General features: G+C 34.7%; 1 protein-coding gene across 6 annotated transcripts in view; it reads right to left on the bottom strand.

The window, feature by feature from the left end:
• Positions 1–18,921, bottom strand: part of MIA2 (MIA SH3 domain ER export factor 2) — a 96,106-nt gene that overhangs the window by 16,802 nt on the left and 60,383 nt on the right. For all 6 annotated transcript variants that reach the window (XM_030813792.1, XM_030813795.1, XM_003263733.3 and 3 more), the window contains 9 exons: positions 18,042–18,162; positions 16,775–16,821; positions 15,919–16,009; positions 11,715–11,853; positions 6,854–6,955; positions 5,482–5,542; positions 4,581–4,616; positions 2,275–2,342; positions 1,005–1,087 (listed from right to left, as the gene is read on the bottom strand). In XM_030813792.1, coding sequence (XP_030669652.1) covers positions 1,005–1,087; positions 2,275–2,342; positions 4,581–4,616; positions 5,482–5,542; positions 6,854–6,955; positions 11,715–11,853; positions 15,919–16,009; positions 16,775–16,821; positions 18,042–18,162 — 748 coding nt within the window. The remainder of the gene's footprint in view (positions 1–1,004; positions 1,088–2,274; positions 2,343–4,580; positions 4,617–5,481; positions 5,543–6,853; positions 6,956–11,714; positions 11,854–15,918; positions 16,010–16,774; positions 16,822–18,041; positions 18,163–18,921) is intronic.

Below are 18,921 nucleotides of genomic sequence, written 5' to 3'. Positions count from 1 at the left end.
CAAATAATGGTTTTGTTTCCAAAGTCAAAAATCAAAAACAAAATACAAACAAAAACCACCAAAATAACATTTTTAAAACATGTTAAATTTAAAACATGAGTGTAGCTGGTATAATATTCAAACCAGCTACAAGAAAAGATCAAAGCATTATTTACTCTCCTTGAAACTTTTGTGTTGGATTCAGACAAAAAAAAAAAAATCCTTCTATATACTTCACCCCAATCCAAACTTTGTTACTACCTGAAATTCGTAATAATCTAATATTTTTTAAATGTAGAAAGACTTTCATTTTAATGAAATTTTACTCTCAAAAGTGATTTTTATAACTTTCCAAGGTTATTAAAATGGAATTCTACCTATATAGAGATTTATTTTTCACTACCTTAGAAGCTTAATTCCAATTCAGCCAAAATTATTACGAAAAAATTTAAACCGTTTGCAATAGTTTGAGATCACTGCAGACCCTAACTCAACAATGGACAGAAATATTAAATATATCTTACAAAAAAAATTGGTCTGCCCTTGAAGGTAATTAAAGCAATCAAACCTCAGACTTTTTCCCACATTTTAAATTGGTACTTTTAAATAATTAGAAACTATTTTTTAATTATTAAGCAAATTCCAAAGTATAGTTAATATATAAACAGTCACAATGCTATTCCATGTAAGCACTCCTTATTCATTCAATCTCAGAGAAAATTGTTAATGAGTACCTTACTATGTGCCAAGCACTTGGCTTTTCAAGGAGCTCAAGGTAGTAAATATATATCATCTTACAAAATCCGACTGAGAAATAAAAGCAACAATAATTTTCATTATTGCACAGGAAACAAAACCTAGAAACTTGTGACTCTATGAGAAAGCTTAGACTAGAACCTTGGTTCTAAAATCTAAAATATTTATATAAATAACAGTGTTAACTTATACTAATAGAAACTATATGTGCGATATATATATATATGTAAAATATGTATTTTAAATGAGGGGTAAAAAAAAAACACTACCTCTGCCAAATGCTGTATTTGGAACATCAAGTGCATAAGGATCTTTTTCTAAAAGTTCAAATTTAAGCTCTGTTTCAGTTAATCTGCAAATAAAGAACAAACATCTCTAAGTTACCCATCCAAGAGAAGCACAAGAAAAAATGCCTCTACCAACTACAAGCTACTCTTCGCTATCTTAACATCTACACAGAACAAACAGATCCTCTAAAATTATTCTGACCAAAACACCTTTATCTCCCACTGCTTATTAACTAGGGTAATCAGTTTCTTGCTGCCCTAGAGATACTGATGTGTTGTGGAGACTTACAATTGTTTTATTTCTTCTTCAAAACTAGACTACCATGAGTACTGTATCACAGAATCCAAATTTTTGAAATACGAGTCCTCCAAGGTCAACCAGTCTACCCTTTTACAACTAAGGAAACTGAGACTAGGAGTTTAAATGATTTATTCACAATGAAAGTGACTGGATTAAGACACAGGGTTCCTGGCTTTGAGTCATGTATGCTTTCTATTGTAACGTGACACTCATGATTCCAGTTATAACACTGGAAATCCCATTAATTTGTCCTACTATCTTACTCGTAAACTTTTTATCCTACAAATGTGACATTTTAAAAGAATCTTATTTCTAGTTCTTAATCAGGAGATATAAAATAAAACATTTAATAATTTGATGTTAATTTCTGAGACTAGAAGACAAGCAAGAGGACTAAAAACTAATATTGGATAATGTTAACAGTACATTGTGACAAGAAATTATAACACTCTAGGAAGACTGTGATCATCTTCACAGAAAAGCATACTCTTCCCTGCTATTGTATATTGTATACTTTTATTCTACCTTTCATTTTATTAGTGTAAAACAACGTCACCCAATACTACAAAAACAGGAAATGAGAGATATTAATGAATATTATTCTATCTACTTATCCATTAAAAGAGGCTGATATTCTGGGCATTACTATGTCAGAGAGATTCATCCTTTCTCTTTCCATCCATTTTTACCTCCATCCATCTACACTGGTTTAAAAAAAAATTTTAGTTACACTTTTTGCAGAATAATCTGTTAACAGTTTCCTCCAAGTGCCACCTCAGTGACCTAAGACAGTACTTCAACAAACAAAAACAACTAGACATTCCTAGTAAAACTATCTCACAAGATATGCTGGATGCACTGCAAGTTTTCTTACTTAACCTTATAAAAGTATTACCTAATTAATGAAATAACAGAATAACTAATTTTAAATGTTCCCACTAAGATACTTACTTTTGTCTGTTGTGAGCATTTTCTTTCCTTAAATCATTGAGGTTTCTTTCAGCATTCCGAGCTGCCAACTTGAAGAAAATAACACATTTTAAAAATACATTTATATAAACTTAAAAAATAAGCACAAATATGTCAATATAAACATTCATTAAATTTTTAAAAAATATATATATATCACAGCAATGGTATACAAATCATAATCACTGAAGTAAGAAAAAGTGTAAGACTTAGACTCTGAAAGATCAGCATTTCTATATCCACTCTTTACGTAACCTCTAGTCATACGACCTTAGGCTGTTACCTCATCTATAAATCCGGGATTACAATACCTACTTTACGGAGTTACTGAGTAGATTGAACAAGTAATGTATGTAAAAGGCCTTTAAGTAGAGTGCCTAGAACACAAGAGATTTTAATAAACATCATTTTTGTGTAGTTGAGACTTTATTATCCCCCTACCCTCAAATCTCTAAAGTTGACAGTTTGAGCCATGTCCTTGTCCCCATCCATCCTGGGGTCAAACGTTCAGAGCCTCATGGACTCTGAACTCAGCCAGCCTGGATTCTATCTGATTGGGTGATTAGTTCGTTGAAATGAACACTTTTTCCCTAAAAAACAAGTTAAACTCTGTTACCACGTGACTTTTCAGAAACTAATATGAGACTCTCCTATTACCTGTCTTCTGCCCAGACCCCAGTCTGCTCCTGTGGGTAGCTCAGCTCTGGAGCGTGTGACAAGCTACTGCTCAGTGTCACTTTCATTCCCTCTACCAATCCCAATTCAGCTAAAAACACATCTTGTCTGTGGAGCTTCTCCCAAGTGACCTTCCTGATATATAATTCTTTAGCCTGTGGTTCCTTGGGTTTTCCTGCCTGCCCTGTGCTCTAGAACACGTGAGGACAGATATATCCTAGGTGTCATCTGGCTGTCCCGATCTTTATATCCAACTGCTTAACTGTCTCTTTGCAGCCTATACCCATGTCGTCTGAGATAACCTTTATCTACCTTAGAAGACTTCACTAAATACGCAGGGGTGAGGAAGGCATGTGGAATTGTTACCTCTGGGCCTCAGCATATTCCCTTCTTGGCCATTGTTGTTTGTGGTTTTCATCCTAATCTTTGCAAGTCAGTGTCTCTCTAAGATCTGTAAGATGTTCCTGCTGCCCTTCTAGAAACAGCCTGGTTACCATCTTACCCTGGGACTGTGTGCGGACCTCTGCATCTTCAAAGAGTAATCTACATCTAAGTATTTTACAAGCGGTGAGGAGTGGTTAACTAAATTCATCTCCAAGCCCAGCTTAATTTAGTAACAAATTTTCATTTGAACCCTCAATACCAAAGCATACAGAATCTTACAACTGAGGAGGACCTAGACATTCAACATACCTAACCTCTCACCCTAGGCTGGAATCTCCACTCCAACATGTCTAAGAAATATCCACCACGCTTCACTACAACAGTAACAACAGTTAACATTTGCTGAGTGTATACTGTGTGTCAGGCATTTGGCAACAACCTTACATGAATGTAATCATCACAATAACCCTATGAAATAGGTACTACTGCTATCTCTATCTTACACATAAGAAAACTGATGATAGGTGATGGAGCCAGGACACGAGCCAAGACAACCTAACTCCAGACTCCATGTATTCACCCACTGTGCAAACTGCCTACTGTTGAAGACTCCTAGTGACAAGTACTCCAAAGACCAGCTATTACAACAGTCCTATATGTTAGAGTGTCTTTCTTATAATTAGTCAAAATCTGCATCCTCATCACTTCCTCACACAGTTAGTTCCTCTGGAGCACAAATACACTATTTCTCAAGATGACCCTTTTCTTAATGTGTACCCAGTAATTCAACACTGACAATCAAGTAACAGAATTTTACAACTTTTAGAACTCGAAAGGGCTTTGAAGATCACTTAATCTAATCCCACTGTTACACAAATGAGGAAATAGTCCCAAAGAATTTTAAGTAGTTTGTCCACAACTAATTAGTGGCAATCCAGTGCCCTGAAACAATCAATCCATGAACATTATATCACCTTCCCCATGGAGTACAAACTCCTTTCAAAGAAGCAATGTGATAAAAGCAAAGAAGGAAAAATCAGATTTTTCTAATAACTGTGTTGGAACAAACTGTTTAGTTCACAAGGAACATAATTTCACTACTTGTAAAATTAAAAGAAACTGATTTTTCAGAATACTATATTTATTTTCATCTAATTTAAATAAGCAACGTATCTTCTGAAAACAAAATACAATTTGACAAAAGAGACTTAAAGAAATTTAAAACTTACCCAATTCTCATGTGCTTTTTTCTCATGGGAAATAATCTGAAAAAGAAAGTAATTAAAATGCTACTGACAATTATTTTTCTTAAGTAAAAAACATTCACATCTACCACTGTGATGTAGCGTGCAACTCAAAACTATCCCAAGCATCTCTGAAGAGTAGGCAACATTTTTACAGCAAATTTTCATGTCTACATAATCTATTATATTTTAAAACAAAAACTGAATGTAAAGACAATTAAATTTTTTGTCTAGTAAACTTTTACTTTAGGAATTGCCAGTTAACATATAACTAGCCTGACTGAGTATGAGACTCCACTGTTGATACACGTTTATGTGATGCAATCTACCTTCCCAAAGCAGCAGGAGATATGGCAATTTTATTTATTTATTTATTTGTTGAGACAGAGTCTCACTCTGTCACCCAGGCCGCAGTGCAAGTGACGTGATCTCAGCTCACTGCAACCGCCGCCTCCAGGGTTCAAGTGATTCTCCTGCCTTAGCCTCCCAAGCGGCTGAGATTACAGGCATGTGCCACCATACCTGGCTAATTTTTGTATTTTTTTTTTTTTAGTAGAGACAGGGTTTTACCATGTTAGCCAGGCTGGTCTCGAACTCCTGACCTCAAGTGATCCACCCACTTCGGCTTCCCAAAGTGCTGGGATTACAGGCATGAGCTACTGCACCCAGCCAATATGGCAATTTTAAAAAAGATTTCTTATCTCAGAATCTTTGGCTCCTGGGAAATGTCCCACAGCCACATGCAACACCTCAAAAGAGGTGTACAACGGGTCCAGTAATTATATTCCTGCACCAGTTCAAAGAAATCAGAATTGTTTTAAATTATATATATACACACACACACACACACACACACACACACACACACACACATATATATATATACCTGCCCTTGATAAGAATGAATAGTTCTCTCCAATTCTTCTTCAAGATCTTTGGCTCGCTTTCTAAATGGAATGAATAATTATTCTACTATTAACATGTAATATGAAATGACAGAACATACTCTCTACTAAAAAAGTATTTATTAGAAAACCCAGAATGCTCTATTTCATGAAGGAAAAAAAAAACTCCAGAACTCCACATTAATAAATAATCACCTCTAACAGGTTCTACAGTATATTTTTTCCTAAACTAATTTTAACATTGATTACAACTTAATACTACTACTTGAGTTTACCTAAACCAAAAGTCACACAAATATTTACGTGGTATATTGTGTTTTTTTTATTTTTATTTTTAAGAAGAATGATCCTAGAAGATTTATTCAGATGTTGGTGGTCATTTTTTTTTTCTTTAAACAGAGTGTCACTCTTGTTGCCCAGAATGGAGTGGCACAATCTCGGCTCACTGCAACTTCTATCTCCAGGGTTCAAATGATTCTCCTGCCCCAGTCTCCTGAGTAGCTGGGATTACAGGTGCCCGCCACCATGACCGGCTAATTTTTTGTATTTTTAGTAGATATGGGGTTTCATCATGTTGACCAGGCTGGTCTCGAACTCCTGACCTCAGGTGATCCATCCACCTTGGCCTCCCAAAATACAGGGATTATAGGCATCAGCCACCATGCCTGGCCAGATGTGGGTAGTCTTAATAGAATTCTAGAAAATTAGCAATCGTTGTGAAGTAAAATGTTACTTGTTACTTTTATGAGACTAACAAGATAACTTATTTTGGATAAAACTCAAGCTTGCTCAATTTACCATTTACTACATGGTAAAATGAAGTATCACAACTATTTGGGATACTGCTGAATCTTGCCCCTTTTTTTTCTCTATATTTTCTATTTCCTGGGATCTAGTAAGGATCAAACCAAGGTAAAATCTAGATTTATAGTCTTTTAAATACTTCAGAAAGCTCTATGGCTCACTCTTCTTTTTGTGGCACACCTATTGAGTCACTAATATTACATACATTCTTGTCAACTGGAACCAATGAGGAAAAACCTTAAAATCAATATCCATTTATATTGACACTAACATAAAATAGAATTGTCCATATTCAACTTTGAGAAATTTTAAAAATCACACAACCTGAAAGGAAAACATTTTTCCTCTTTATATTTTCTGTATAATTGCTCAAGACCAAGAAATCTGAATGAAAAGTGATGAGACAAAAATACATTTTTTTCTGTTTGTACCACCTGTTAGACTTTAAAATATTTTCTATTTTCATTTGATTTATTATTTTTTCTGGCATTAAGTTTTTTAGATACTCTTCCCATCCCAAAAAAGAAACCAGGAAAATGTATTTAATACCTATAGGTCTCCAGCTCTTCAGTGGCATGGCTGATCTTTTCATCTACTTTAGAAAGTTTCTCTTCTTTCTCTAACCGATAATTTTCCTCTACTGTTAATTTCCTTAAAAACAAAAAAGTTATAATTCTCTTAATACATGTCATAAGATAATCAATTCTATCTTTTTAATGTATCAAAACTGATGATTCCTGTAAAATGATTTCTAAAATACCACTGAAAACATCACCTACAAGGAAAAAAAAAGTACCTGTATAAATAAACCTGGTGTGGAATTTAATATTATAAACTGAAATTGTAAAGCACTGTGTCTAATACAGAACTACTAATAGTTTCAAGAGTTTTCTATATAAATTTGTCTTAAAAATAGGATCAAAGATATATTCAATAAAAACTATTATGACTATCACTTATCAAGTCTTTCTGTATAAACAAGCATCACATTTGCTAGTAAGAAGTCACCAATAAAATGTGTTTCGTTCATTTTTATATTGGTTAGTGATTAGGCTTCCAGGTGAGTAAACACACACACACACACACACACACACACACACATAATTATAATTACAATGAACCCAAAGTAAACAGTAGTAGTAGCAGTCCTATTTACATCTAGTTCTATTAATAATAATAATAGATAACTTATTGAGCCATTAGTATGTGCCAAAAATTGTTCTTAGACTTTTACATGTATTATTTAATTACCACAACAGCTCTACAAGAAGGGTGGTACTGTTATTCCCATCTTACAAAAACGAAAATGAAGCACAGAGAAATAATTAAACCAAAGCCTGGAGCTCATAAGCAGTGACTCTTTTATGCTATAATACCCATGTGGTTTCACTTCACATACTATTATTAACAACCTTGGTCACCTAAGAAATATTTGTTGAACACCATAGGAAAACACATTTGGAGTCCTAAATGGATATCTACCCTCCTTCATGAACTTTGAGAAGGAACAAGACAAACTACTGAAGAAGTCTTGCCGTGTGGCAGTAAATGTTTTGTATTCTACACACTACATTACCTATTGCTTAGAAAGCATTCCCTAAGGTCAATCACTTTCATGGATGTTGTAACAAAATAAGTCATCTCCTTAGGAAAAGCACAAAAGTGCAACAGGCATGGATATGGAAGAGAGATGTGTTTTTACAGACTGTGTAGACTGAAGATAGCCAGAAATTCTTTGCCACCTCTCCTGATAAAAGGTGAGGTCTATGTACCTTCCCATTGAATTTGGGTGGGCCTACTAATAATATAAATTACATTGTGAAAGGAGACCTGATGATATGACTTAAAAATATCACATCTTGGCCGGGCGCAGAGTCTCATGCTTATAATCTCAGCACTTTGGGAGGCCAAGGTGGGCAAATCATGAGGTCAGGCGTTCGAGACCAGTCTGGCTAACATGGTGAAACCCCATCTCCATTAAAAATACAAAAATTAGCTGGGCATGGTGGCGCACGCCTGTAATCCCAGCTACTCGGGAGTCTGAGGCAGGAGAATTGCTTGAACCCAGGAGGCAGAGCTTGCAGTGAGCCGAGATCATGCCACTGCACCCCAGCCTGGGCAACAGAGCGAGACTCTATCTAAAAAAAAAAAAAAAAAAAAAAAAAAACCGTGTATATATTTAAAATAACACATCAAGGGCCAGGCATGGTGGCTCATGCCTGTAATCCCCACACTTTGAGAGGCCAAGGTGGGCAGGATCACGAGAGGTCAGGAGTTTGAGGCCAGCCTGGCCAACATGGTGAAACCCCATCTCTACTAAAAATACAAAAAAAAAAAAAAAATTAACCAGGAGTGGTGGCGCACACCTGTAGTCCCAGCTACTCAGGAGGCTAAGGCAAGAGAACTGCTTGAACCCGGGAGGCGGAGGTTGCAGTGAGCCGAGATCACACCACTGCACTCCAGCCTGGGCATCGCAGCAAGACTTCAACTCAAAAAAAAAAAAAAAAAAAGGGACACATCAAGCTTCTAGGTCCTAACCATTTCATTTGTTTCCATTATTAAATTTGGGAAAATGGTATATCAGTCACGAAAAACATCAAGCCAACATCTAGACTCAACTTAAATTATACTATATGCAGCAAGAATACAAATTTAACACTTCACTGGTACTATCAACTCAATATTCTACTCTCAAGAAGTGCCAATGGCATAATTCATTGAATTTCAGTAACAAGTAGTTAAACTACTTGCTAGTTAATATAAACTACTTGCTAGTTAAATATAACAAGGAAATGTAAAATATTTTAGGAATTTAAAATAATTTTAAACTAACGAATGAAATCATGGGAACAACACACACAACTAGGGTACTACTCAGTTTCCTATCCTTCCTTTAAAAAGCTAAAGAAAATACCTTTTCTTTGAAATGTTAAACATTACTCATCAAAATTCTATAAACAACCATATACTTTTTTTATTCAAAAGATACACTCAAAAATATTTTTCACCTCAATCACTTTTATATCCAAGTTTTACTTTAATACCTTTCATTCTAACCTAAAAAGAAGGGCCCAACTCCTAGGTATACTGGCTGAAAAACCCTGAGGTTATACTGTAATTCTTCCATTTTGTCAGGTTTAATCTCTTGCATACCCTGAGCAGTCCCAAAGGGCCAAAGGTCCACAACAGATAACAACTTTTTAATTGTGAACTGAATCCAAATCATGACTGAAGTATAGCACTTGGCAGTGAATGAGCCAAGCACTACCCAGCATCCTGGTCTCAAAGAAGCATTAGTACTCTCTACCAGTTTCCAAATATATAGATTCTCATTATTTGTGCTACTTATGTTCCATAAAGTCACTGTAAATCGTAAATTAGCAAACACTAGATCACTGCTCCTAAGGGTAATAAAGGGTTAGCTTCCTGCTACAGCCTCTGGTCACAACAATTTTACCAACCAATCAATATATAACCCTGTTTTTCGTGTGCTTCTGTTTAAAGATACCTTATTTAATACATATTGTTAATTTATTCACATTGAACTCACAGCCAAAAGCACTGTAATTCATGCCTAAACAAAGTTTATCTAACACATGTATTTTCTCCGTAACACATATCACAGCCTTCTTGTGCTTCAAAACACTACATAGCAGTTCAGCACTATGCTTAGGGGGCATTTTAAACAGCTAAATCACCAGCAAAAAGCATAAAAATGTAAAAAATGAGGTACTAAATATACTGTAAAAAGGACACTTGTTTACAGAATGAGAGCTGAAATAAGAAAGCAGAGTGTCACCTTGTTTGACCTCAGCTGGGAACATGCACATTGGGCAACTCAAATTTTTCATCATTCTGAGTATGTCCATGAATGGCTACAGAAGCTCTGCATGTACTGATCTGATTTACAAATACATTTTAGCTAGTAAGTGAATTCACAAATACAGACTCTATAAATAATGAGGAACAACTGTAATAACTATCATTAAGAGCCTAAAGGAACCTGAAAGTCTGTTACATTTTATTACCCTTTATGATGAAAACAATATGTGCTATGGTACTATTTGAAAATCTAGAGTCTTCAGATATCTCAAGGGTCTTCAGTGTACTTAGGCATTTAGGCAACAGCATGCATACACACACACACTCCTTCACTCCAATATATAAAGGCACTGAACATATTTGTACATATATATTCAACAAACATGTACTGAACAGTTATCACGTGTCTCATGTAGCTTTAGGCACTGGGAATACAGAAGTGAAGAAAATAATTTTCTCTCAGAGCTTATATCTAACATAAGGAAGATAAAAGAAATAAAAGCAATCAATCATCAGAGGACAATAAGAGCTATGAGGCAAAAGAAGCAGATAAAGAGTGGCAGGTATTATTTTAGTTAGAGCAGCCAGGGAAGGATTCTTTGAGGTAACATTTGAACCCAGGCCTAATAAAATGAAGAACTGAGCCATTCAAATATATAAGGAAACATTATTCCAGGCAGAAGGAACAAGCACAAAAGACCCTGAGGTAAATGTGCTAAAGAGCATCAAAAAGGCCCGTGCTGGACGGAGGGTACTGAGAGGAAAAAGAACATGAATAAGCTAAAATTAAAGAGGTGGCCAAGGGTCCAATCCTGTACTGTCTTGTAAGCCAAGATATAAAAGCTGTGGGTTGAGTGTGATATAAAGGCATTCAGGGATTTTGAGCACGAGAGTGACCATACTCCCAATTCATATTTTAAGGGTCACCCTGCATGTTGCAGAGAAAACACAGTGCAGGAGAAAGGGTGGAAAGAAGGAGACTACTCATAAGGCTACTATAATAAGCCAAGTATTAACTGTTGATGACTGGGACTAGGCTAATATGGAAGATGGTAAAAAGTGGTCAGATTCAGGCTATAAAAAAGCTGATAGGATTTAATGACAGAACAAATAGGAGATATAAAAGCAAGAGAGAAGTCAAAAATGGCTTGAGGAGCCACCCTAAGTAACTAAGTAAACGACACTGCCATTTACTAAGACAAGGAACACTTGGGCAGAAGCAACTTGCACAGAACAGAAAAATCAGTTTTACATATATCAGAGATGGAATTAATGGGCAGTTTAATCAAGAGTGTCTACTCAGATTCCCTGCCAGTATTAAGAAGTTTAAGGCAATAATTTTCTGACTACTTACTAGAAGCTAAAGAGGATTCTGTTAACTAGCTTGGAAATTCCAACATCACTTACAATATTTTCTTTGTTGAAAAAAAGTGTTTCCAGATCAAATACCTTTCTTAAAAATAAGTTGATGAAATACAATCTAATCATAAATTGAGAACTTTCAATAATCACTACAGCTAACTATGTAACATATATCTCTAAAGCTATTTTACTTGCTGTTCAGTGGAGTTAACATAATTTTTATTACCTGTGGAGTTTCATTTCATTTTCTTGATATAATTCAGTCATTACTTTAAGTTTCTGTTGAAGCTTCTGATTCTCATTTTCAAAATGTGTGTTTTCTGACTGCAAAGATGCTTGTTCAGTCTGAAGATTTTTAATATGCTCTATATAAAAATTTTAAGTCATAATTAAAGGAGTAAACATTTTGAGTTGCATATTAACATTTCAGAAAGATAAAAATTACTAAAAATAATAGATTATTAATAATCTAAACCCTTTCCAATAACAGAAAATCTATAAGGTATTTTGTTTACCTAAATGCTTTTATTGTTATTAGTTGATTGACACATAAAAACTGTACATATTTATGTGGTACAGTGTGATATTTCAATACAGGTATTTGATGTGTAATAATCCTATCAGGGTAATTAGCATATCCATCACCTCTAACATTTGTCATTTCTTTATGTTATGAACATTCAAAATCCTCTCTTCTAGCTATTCAAAAATAACAATATGACAAATAAAGTAGATCTAAGAAAAAGAAATATACAGTAAGTTAACTAGCCACCCTACAGTGCTATAGAACATTAGAAATCATTCCACCTATCTAGGTATAATTCTGTATCTGCTAACTAACCTCTCCCTAACCCCCTACCCTCTATACTTCCCACCCTCATATTACTATTACTATTCCACTCTGTACTTGTATGGGATCAACTTTTTTTAGCTCCCATATATGAATGAGAACATGCACCATTTCTCTTTCTGGTGTGGCTTATTTCACTTAAAATGGGCTCACTCATGTTGCCACAAAACAGGATCCCATTATTTTTTGATGGCTGAATAGTGTTCCATTGAGTGTATTAATATCTTAATTAAGGAGCCATATAAATTGTTTTAATTTTGGCCGGGCACGGTGGCTCAGGCCTGTACGTCTCAGCACTTTGGAAGGCCGAAGTGGGTGGATCACTTGAGGCCAGGTGTTCAAGACCAGCCTGGCCAACATGGCAAAACCCTGTCTCTATTTAAAATACAAAAAATTAGGCACGGTGGGGCTTGCCTGTAATCCCAGCTACTTGGGAGGCCAAGGAAGGAGAATTGCTTGAACCTGGGAGGCAGAGCTTGCAGTGAGCCAAGATCACGCCACTGCACTCCAGCCTGGGTGACAAAGGGAAACCCCGTCTTGGAAAAAAAAAAAAATTCTTTTAACTTTTGTTATTATTTATAGGATTTCCAACACCTTCAACATTCTAATTCTAGCATCTAATTTTCAATTTTAGAGCTAAATGCCACTGAAGTTCTCAGGAAGGTTTTGGAGATAAGCGTTTTAAAGGGAGATACTGTAGTTCAACATTCCCTGTAAAACAATTTCCAGGTGATGAATAATGCCTGTTTTTATCTAGTAAAAACTTTATCTCTCAATAATACTTAAATTCTACCTAGCCCTCCCTTTTAAGCTAAAATTTTGACATAAGTCAAGCCAGAAATCTAGATCTTCTCATAACAAATGCCCAAACATACTCCTAGTTTAAAACAGATCAAGACCAGAGAGAAAAATACCAAATTTAAGCTTTGTTTCAACTGCTAAACCATCTTTAAAAAAATCTATAAAAATGAATCATTCTAAATAATTATGAATGCTTTATAATTTATGCACCAATTTTTTTAAAAACCTCATTTCTCTTCTAAGTAATTACCTCAACTCTGAGCTCCTCTAAAATTGAAGTACCAACTCTGAACATCTCTAACATTAAGGTACCAAGATAATAACCTCAACTCCTCTAAGATGAAGGAAGGCATCATCTCTCATAACATGTATATGAATCACCACCACAAATCTTAAAAGACAAAACTCACTCTGCCTAAAGAGGGGAGTTTTGGAAATAGTATTAACAAGCATGAAAATTTTAGTAATTACATGTAATGGTATTTAATTATTCTAAAACCCTCATGATATGGTTTGGTTTTGTGTCCCCATCCAAATTTCATGTTGAATTGTAATTCCCAATGTTAGAGGTGGGGCCAGATGGGAGGTGATTGGACCAAGGGGGTGGTTTCTAATGGTTTATCACCATCCTCCTAGTGCTGTCTCCCCCAGGTGATAAGCGTTCTCATGAGATCTGGTTGTTTTAAAGTGTGTAACACCTCCCCCCTTCACTCTCTTCCTCCTGCTCCCACCATGTAGGATGTGCTAGCTTCCCCTTCGCCTTCCACCATGACTGTAAATTTCCGGATGCCTCCCCAGAAGCAGAAGCCTGTACAGCCTGCAAAACCATGAGCCAATTAAACCTCTTTTCTTTACAAACTACTCAGTTTCAGGTAGTTCTTTACAGCAATGTGAGAATGGACTAATATAACCCACTAAACATACAAACCAAAGAACAGTTTACATAAATACCTAAACATTAAATGATTAAATGTATAGGAAATTGTACATAACTATCTTTCCACAGAAATTTTTTAATCTACATGAGAAAAAAAAATTCATTGACCTAGGCTTTGAGCCATTGCCAAGAACAATCACGTAAAGAAATTAACATTGGGTATTATCTCTATTAAAATTTAATCATCCCTATTGTAAAACAAACAAGCAAACTACAACCCAACACTTAATTCTTTAATACACTTATGTACTCTTTTTCTTTTCTTTTTTTTTTTTTTTTTTTTTTGAGACAAAGTCTCGCTGGGTTGCCTAGGCTGGAGTGCAGTGGTGCAACCTTGGCTCACTGCAACCTCCACCTCCCAGGTTCAAGTGATTCTCGTGCCTCAGCCTCCCAAGCAACTGGGACTACAGGCATGTGCCACCACGCCCGACTAATTTTTGTATTTTTAGTAGAGACAGGGTTTCACTATGTTGACCAAGCTGGTCTTGAACTCCCCAGCTCAAGTGATCCACCCACGTTGGCCTCCCAAGGTGCTGGGATTATAGGCGTGAGCCACCACGCCTGGCCATATTTTTGTACTTCTACTCTAGCTATTTTGTTTCAAATTGTAACTTAAAGACCACTGTAAATGATTACCAGAAAAGGAAGAAACAGTTTAGAGGAAAATCTTCATGCTATGAATAAAAGATCAATTACAGAAATTTATCTTTCAAGATCCATTAAAAAAACAAAGTTAGATCTGGAAGAAGAGTACGGGCCGACAAAGAGTCTCCAAATATTAGTCTAAGAAAAAAACAAAGATTTGCCAGGAAACTGTATTAAGGAGTGGGATAACTGGTGAACAAATTTCCTTGCTACTCTGGCACTTTCTACACACATTTTTTGAAATACAGCTTCCTTGAAAGTAAGCTATCTTTTCCTTCTGTGAATCTCCCATGGTTTTTAGTACAATGCTTTACATATAGCAACATTCTCTTAAACTAATACTAATGTTTCTTGAAATCGAAAAATAATCCAATTACTAAAATCATGTGAGTAGGGATATAATTTTTAATAACCTCTATCTTTGGTGGTTCGATCTTTTAAAACAGTATTATAAATGCAGTTCACTTACTGTAGAAGTTTTTGAAAATACAGATAAGTAAAAAGAATACAAACATCTGCCTATAATCCCATATTCAGAGGTAATCATTGTTGACATTTGAGTATGTCCTTCCAGTCTTTTCTGATGCAAATGTATATGGTAAATCTTTATACTTTTTATTTTTACAAAATGAGATGCTATTTATCCCAACTTTAAAAATTTTCAAACATATTGACATAACTTGTTTACTTTTTGAAAATACAAACACTATCAGCAAAATAAACATAAATGTTTTCAATTAAAACAAAACCTTCGTTTCTGCAGGTCTAACATCACTCTTGTATGTACTAATATACTACGTATGTACATTAAAGGAACAAATCATACTGCAAACAGTACCACTACTGAAGATCAATTTTTCAATTAACAAAGACTTTAAACATTAAGTTTCAATTTGCTACTTTTTAACATCTAAAACCATTCAAACACATAACACTGTAATTCAAAGATGAATACGGTTTTACATGTTTTTTTAAAAATTTCCTTAACTTCACATAAATATAGAGGAAATCGATATGCCTTTTGCAACAATGACAACAAAAACCAGGACTAATGTTTCACAAACACCCAACAAGAACAAAAGTTAAAAAACATAAAACTGGATCTTCCCAAAGTTAATTCAATTAATTTCTGCCATTCTCTGCAAGGAGATGTACTTACTTAGAAAAACATTAAAAGTGTGTATGTCAATGACCTACCTGTAAGCTCTTCCTTTGTTGTATCAACTTCAGATAACTGAATATAAATTTGGTTTCTTTCTCCTTCTAAGGTTTTTAAAGAAGCATTTAACTTTAAAGAAGGGAAGAAGGAAAAAAGTAACATTAATCAGTTATAAAAAAAAAAAAAACCCATAAAACCTCACTATAACACCCCTTACACTTTTTAAGCGATTTTATTGTTTTGATGAAATTATCACCTGGAATACAGAAACCAATAATGCAGCTTCTATCTTAAAAAAAACAGCAAAGTCATCAATACTTGTAAGTCTCAGAACAAAGGGTAGGAAAAAGTAGTGAATGCTTTTCACTGGATGCTTAAGAAAGTGACTATTTTCATTCTATTTACTTTCAACAAAAGTTTTTATTAAAACAGCCTTCAAACTACATTACCAAGACTTCACATACATCAGCAAAAATGAGGATACCACTACTAGGGTGGAAAAGAGAAGGAATAAGCCAGAAAAAAAGGAATCTAGTATTTACTTAAAATAGGATATAGGGCAGAAGGGGTAAGAAAATACTGAGACTAGAAGAAAAAGAATGCACTGAGGGAAGTACAAGATAAAATACAGGAAACATTTTAAATATATTCTTATCTGAAAAAATGAGTACAGAACTTAGAATTTTTTATTTTGATAAATTCCAAAAATTATATGAATTTCTAAAGTTAATAATTGAAAGTAAAAAGCAATTGATGATGAAAATTCTGATAATTTTTAAATATATTTGTATGTGAACAATAAAATGGACTTTTTAAACAATTACTAAGGAGACATGAGTAATCCACGTTCTCTTTCTTCCTCCTTATTCTTTATATGTATCTAATAGCACAAACCTTAGCAGCATGAATCAGTTTCTTCAAAGCTCCTTTTGGAGGATTATCTACAGTGAAAATCAAAAGCACAACAACGATTTGAGAAAATAGTGCAATACGACAACAGACATCAAAATGATTTTATCAGTTCACTAAACCAGAAACTTATAATCCCTCTTCTTGCTACAATAAAGAATTTGGTATAAAGCAGAATGGCCTTGGACCTGCTCCCAGGAAGCTAAACAATAAAAGCACTGAAGTGTCATACCATTTAACAAGGTTCTTCAGCTCTAACTCCAAGAACAGAGTTATAACAAGGCTTAGATATTCATCTAAATATAGACCACAATCATTAACTATTCTTGGATTCTTACAGCATGCAAAATATGAGTAAAATTATAACCCAAGTTAAAATAACATTAAATAAGCATGAGTTTTCTCAAATAGAGAAAGGATTATTTTATATATAATAAAGTAGAAATGGAAAAGTACAAACAGAACTTTATATACTTATTTTAGGGATGTAATTTTTTCCAACATATTAATGTTATCACAAAAAAAATTTTTAATCACACTTTTTCCTCCTTAATAAATCTGTTAATTATGCAGGGGGCTAGGGAACAGGACATAAAAGTCTGAAGAACTACCACTGGGGTAAAATGAGAGAGGGGTACATGGGACCTCTGTACTAGTTTTAGAACTTCCTATGATGCCATATTTCAAAAAAAAAAAAGGTTTTTTTTAGGTCAAAGGAATTGGTGTGAGAATACAGTAAGGGGCCATAGTGAAACTAAATTTTGCCACTTTTGCCAACTTCAGAGCACAACCAGCAATGGCCAATAACAATTTGAATGGCTAAGATTAAAAGTACTGTAACCATCTGAACCTCTGACAAAAGCAAAAGAAGTATCCTTAAGTATTCATTTATAGAACACTTGTTTTTCAAACTAGTCATTCATCTGATTAGCTTACAGTACAGGGAAAAACAGGCATTGAAATGATTATGATGTAATTTTGAAAACGGCTATAATAAAGATATGTACAATACACAAAGAAAACAAAGGGAGGAGGCTGTAAGTGTGTCTGAGTAGCTGGAAAAGACTTACTGAAAAGGCAGTGCTCCAGCTGAAGCTAAACTATAGGGGATGGTGAGAAAGGACAGTGTGTCAGACAGACAGAATGTGCCAAAGTAAAAGCATATAAAGAACATGGTGCACACAGGGAACAAAAAGGAAATAGAAGAGCTAGTCACCATTTTAGCAAAAGGAGATGAGTCATGACTTAATACCTAAGTAAGCACCATTTTCCGATTCACTGTTCATTTCTAACTCCAAGTTATCATCATCCGTTATGTCTTCTCCAAGCATAGCAGCCCAATCTTTCATCTTTAGCAAGCGTTCAGTCAGAGTCTTCACATTTAACAAAGGGGAAAAACAGAGAGGGGAATGCCTTATGCTAACAGCTTTACAACTTCTGAATGTACAGTTATAGTTTAAAAATCAATCCACATAAATAACAACACAAGAGCTCTTATTTTCCACCTCTTATTAAGACATTGTAAAGTCTTGAGAAATGGTAACATTTATTGACTACTAAACTCTGCAAGATGAAAACCAAAACTAGTTATTCCCAAATCAAGTATAGTACATATTAATATTACGCAACTAAAAAGTAGTAAAATATTTTTGTATATGACATTTCTCACATGCCACAAATAACAGTGGCCTAATTAACATGAGAGTAAATTCTGTGTGACACCAAACACATCTGCAGTGACATACATAATGTATAAAAAGATCGTAGATTTTTACTTGATTTATTCAAGGAAACAATTAGCTGAGGAGTTCAACTGAAATAAAGACATTTATAAAAGAGAATTTGAATGGAACATTAGAGGTTTTCCAAAAGTACTTTTTGAATTTTGTTGAATAAAGAAATATTTTCTAACACTACAGATAATCAAATGACGTGTCACGTATTCCTCTGGAGGGAACCACCTAAAAATAATGTGCTGCTCTACAATTTTCACCCTTCGACCTCCTCCCTCTCTTCAGAGCTCCAGGCACAAATAACATGGTCTGTACCTTTCAGCAGAGCTTGAGGTTACCATCTCATTCTTGTTATCTTTAAGAGAATCCCAAAGCCTTTAGTAGAGGAAGTTTAGAAAA

Source organism: Nomascus leucogenys, chromosome 1a, assembly GCF_006542625.1.
Source record: "Nomascus leucogenys isolate Asia chromosome 1a, Asia_NLE_v1, whole genome shotgun sequence".
NCBI classification, from domain to species: domain Eukaryota; kingdom Metazoa; phylum Chordata; class Mammalia; order Primates; family Hylobatidae; genus Nomascus; species Nomascus leucogenys.
This window is presented reverse-complemented; position numbering and strand designations above follow the sequence as displayed.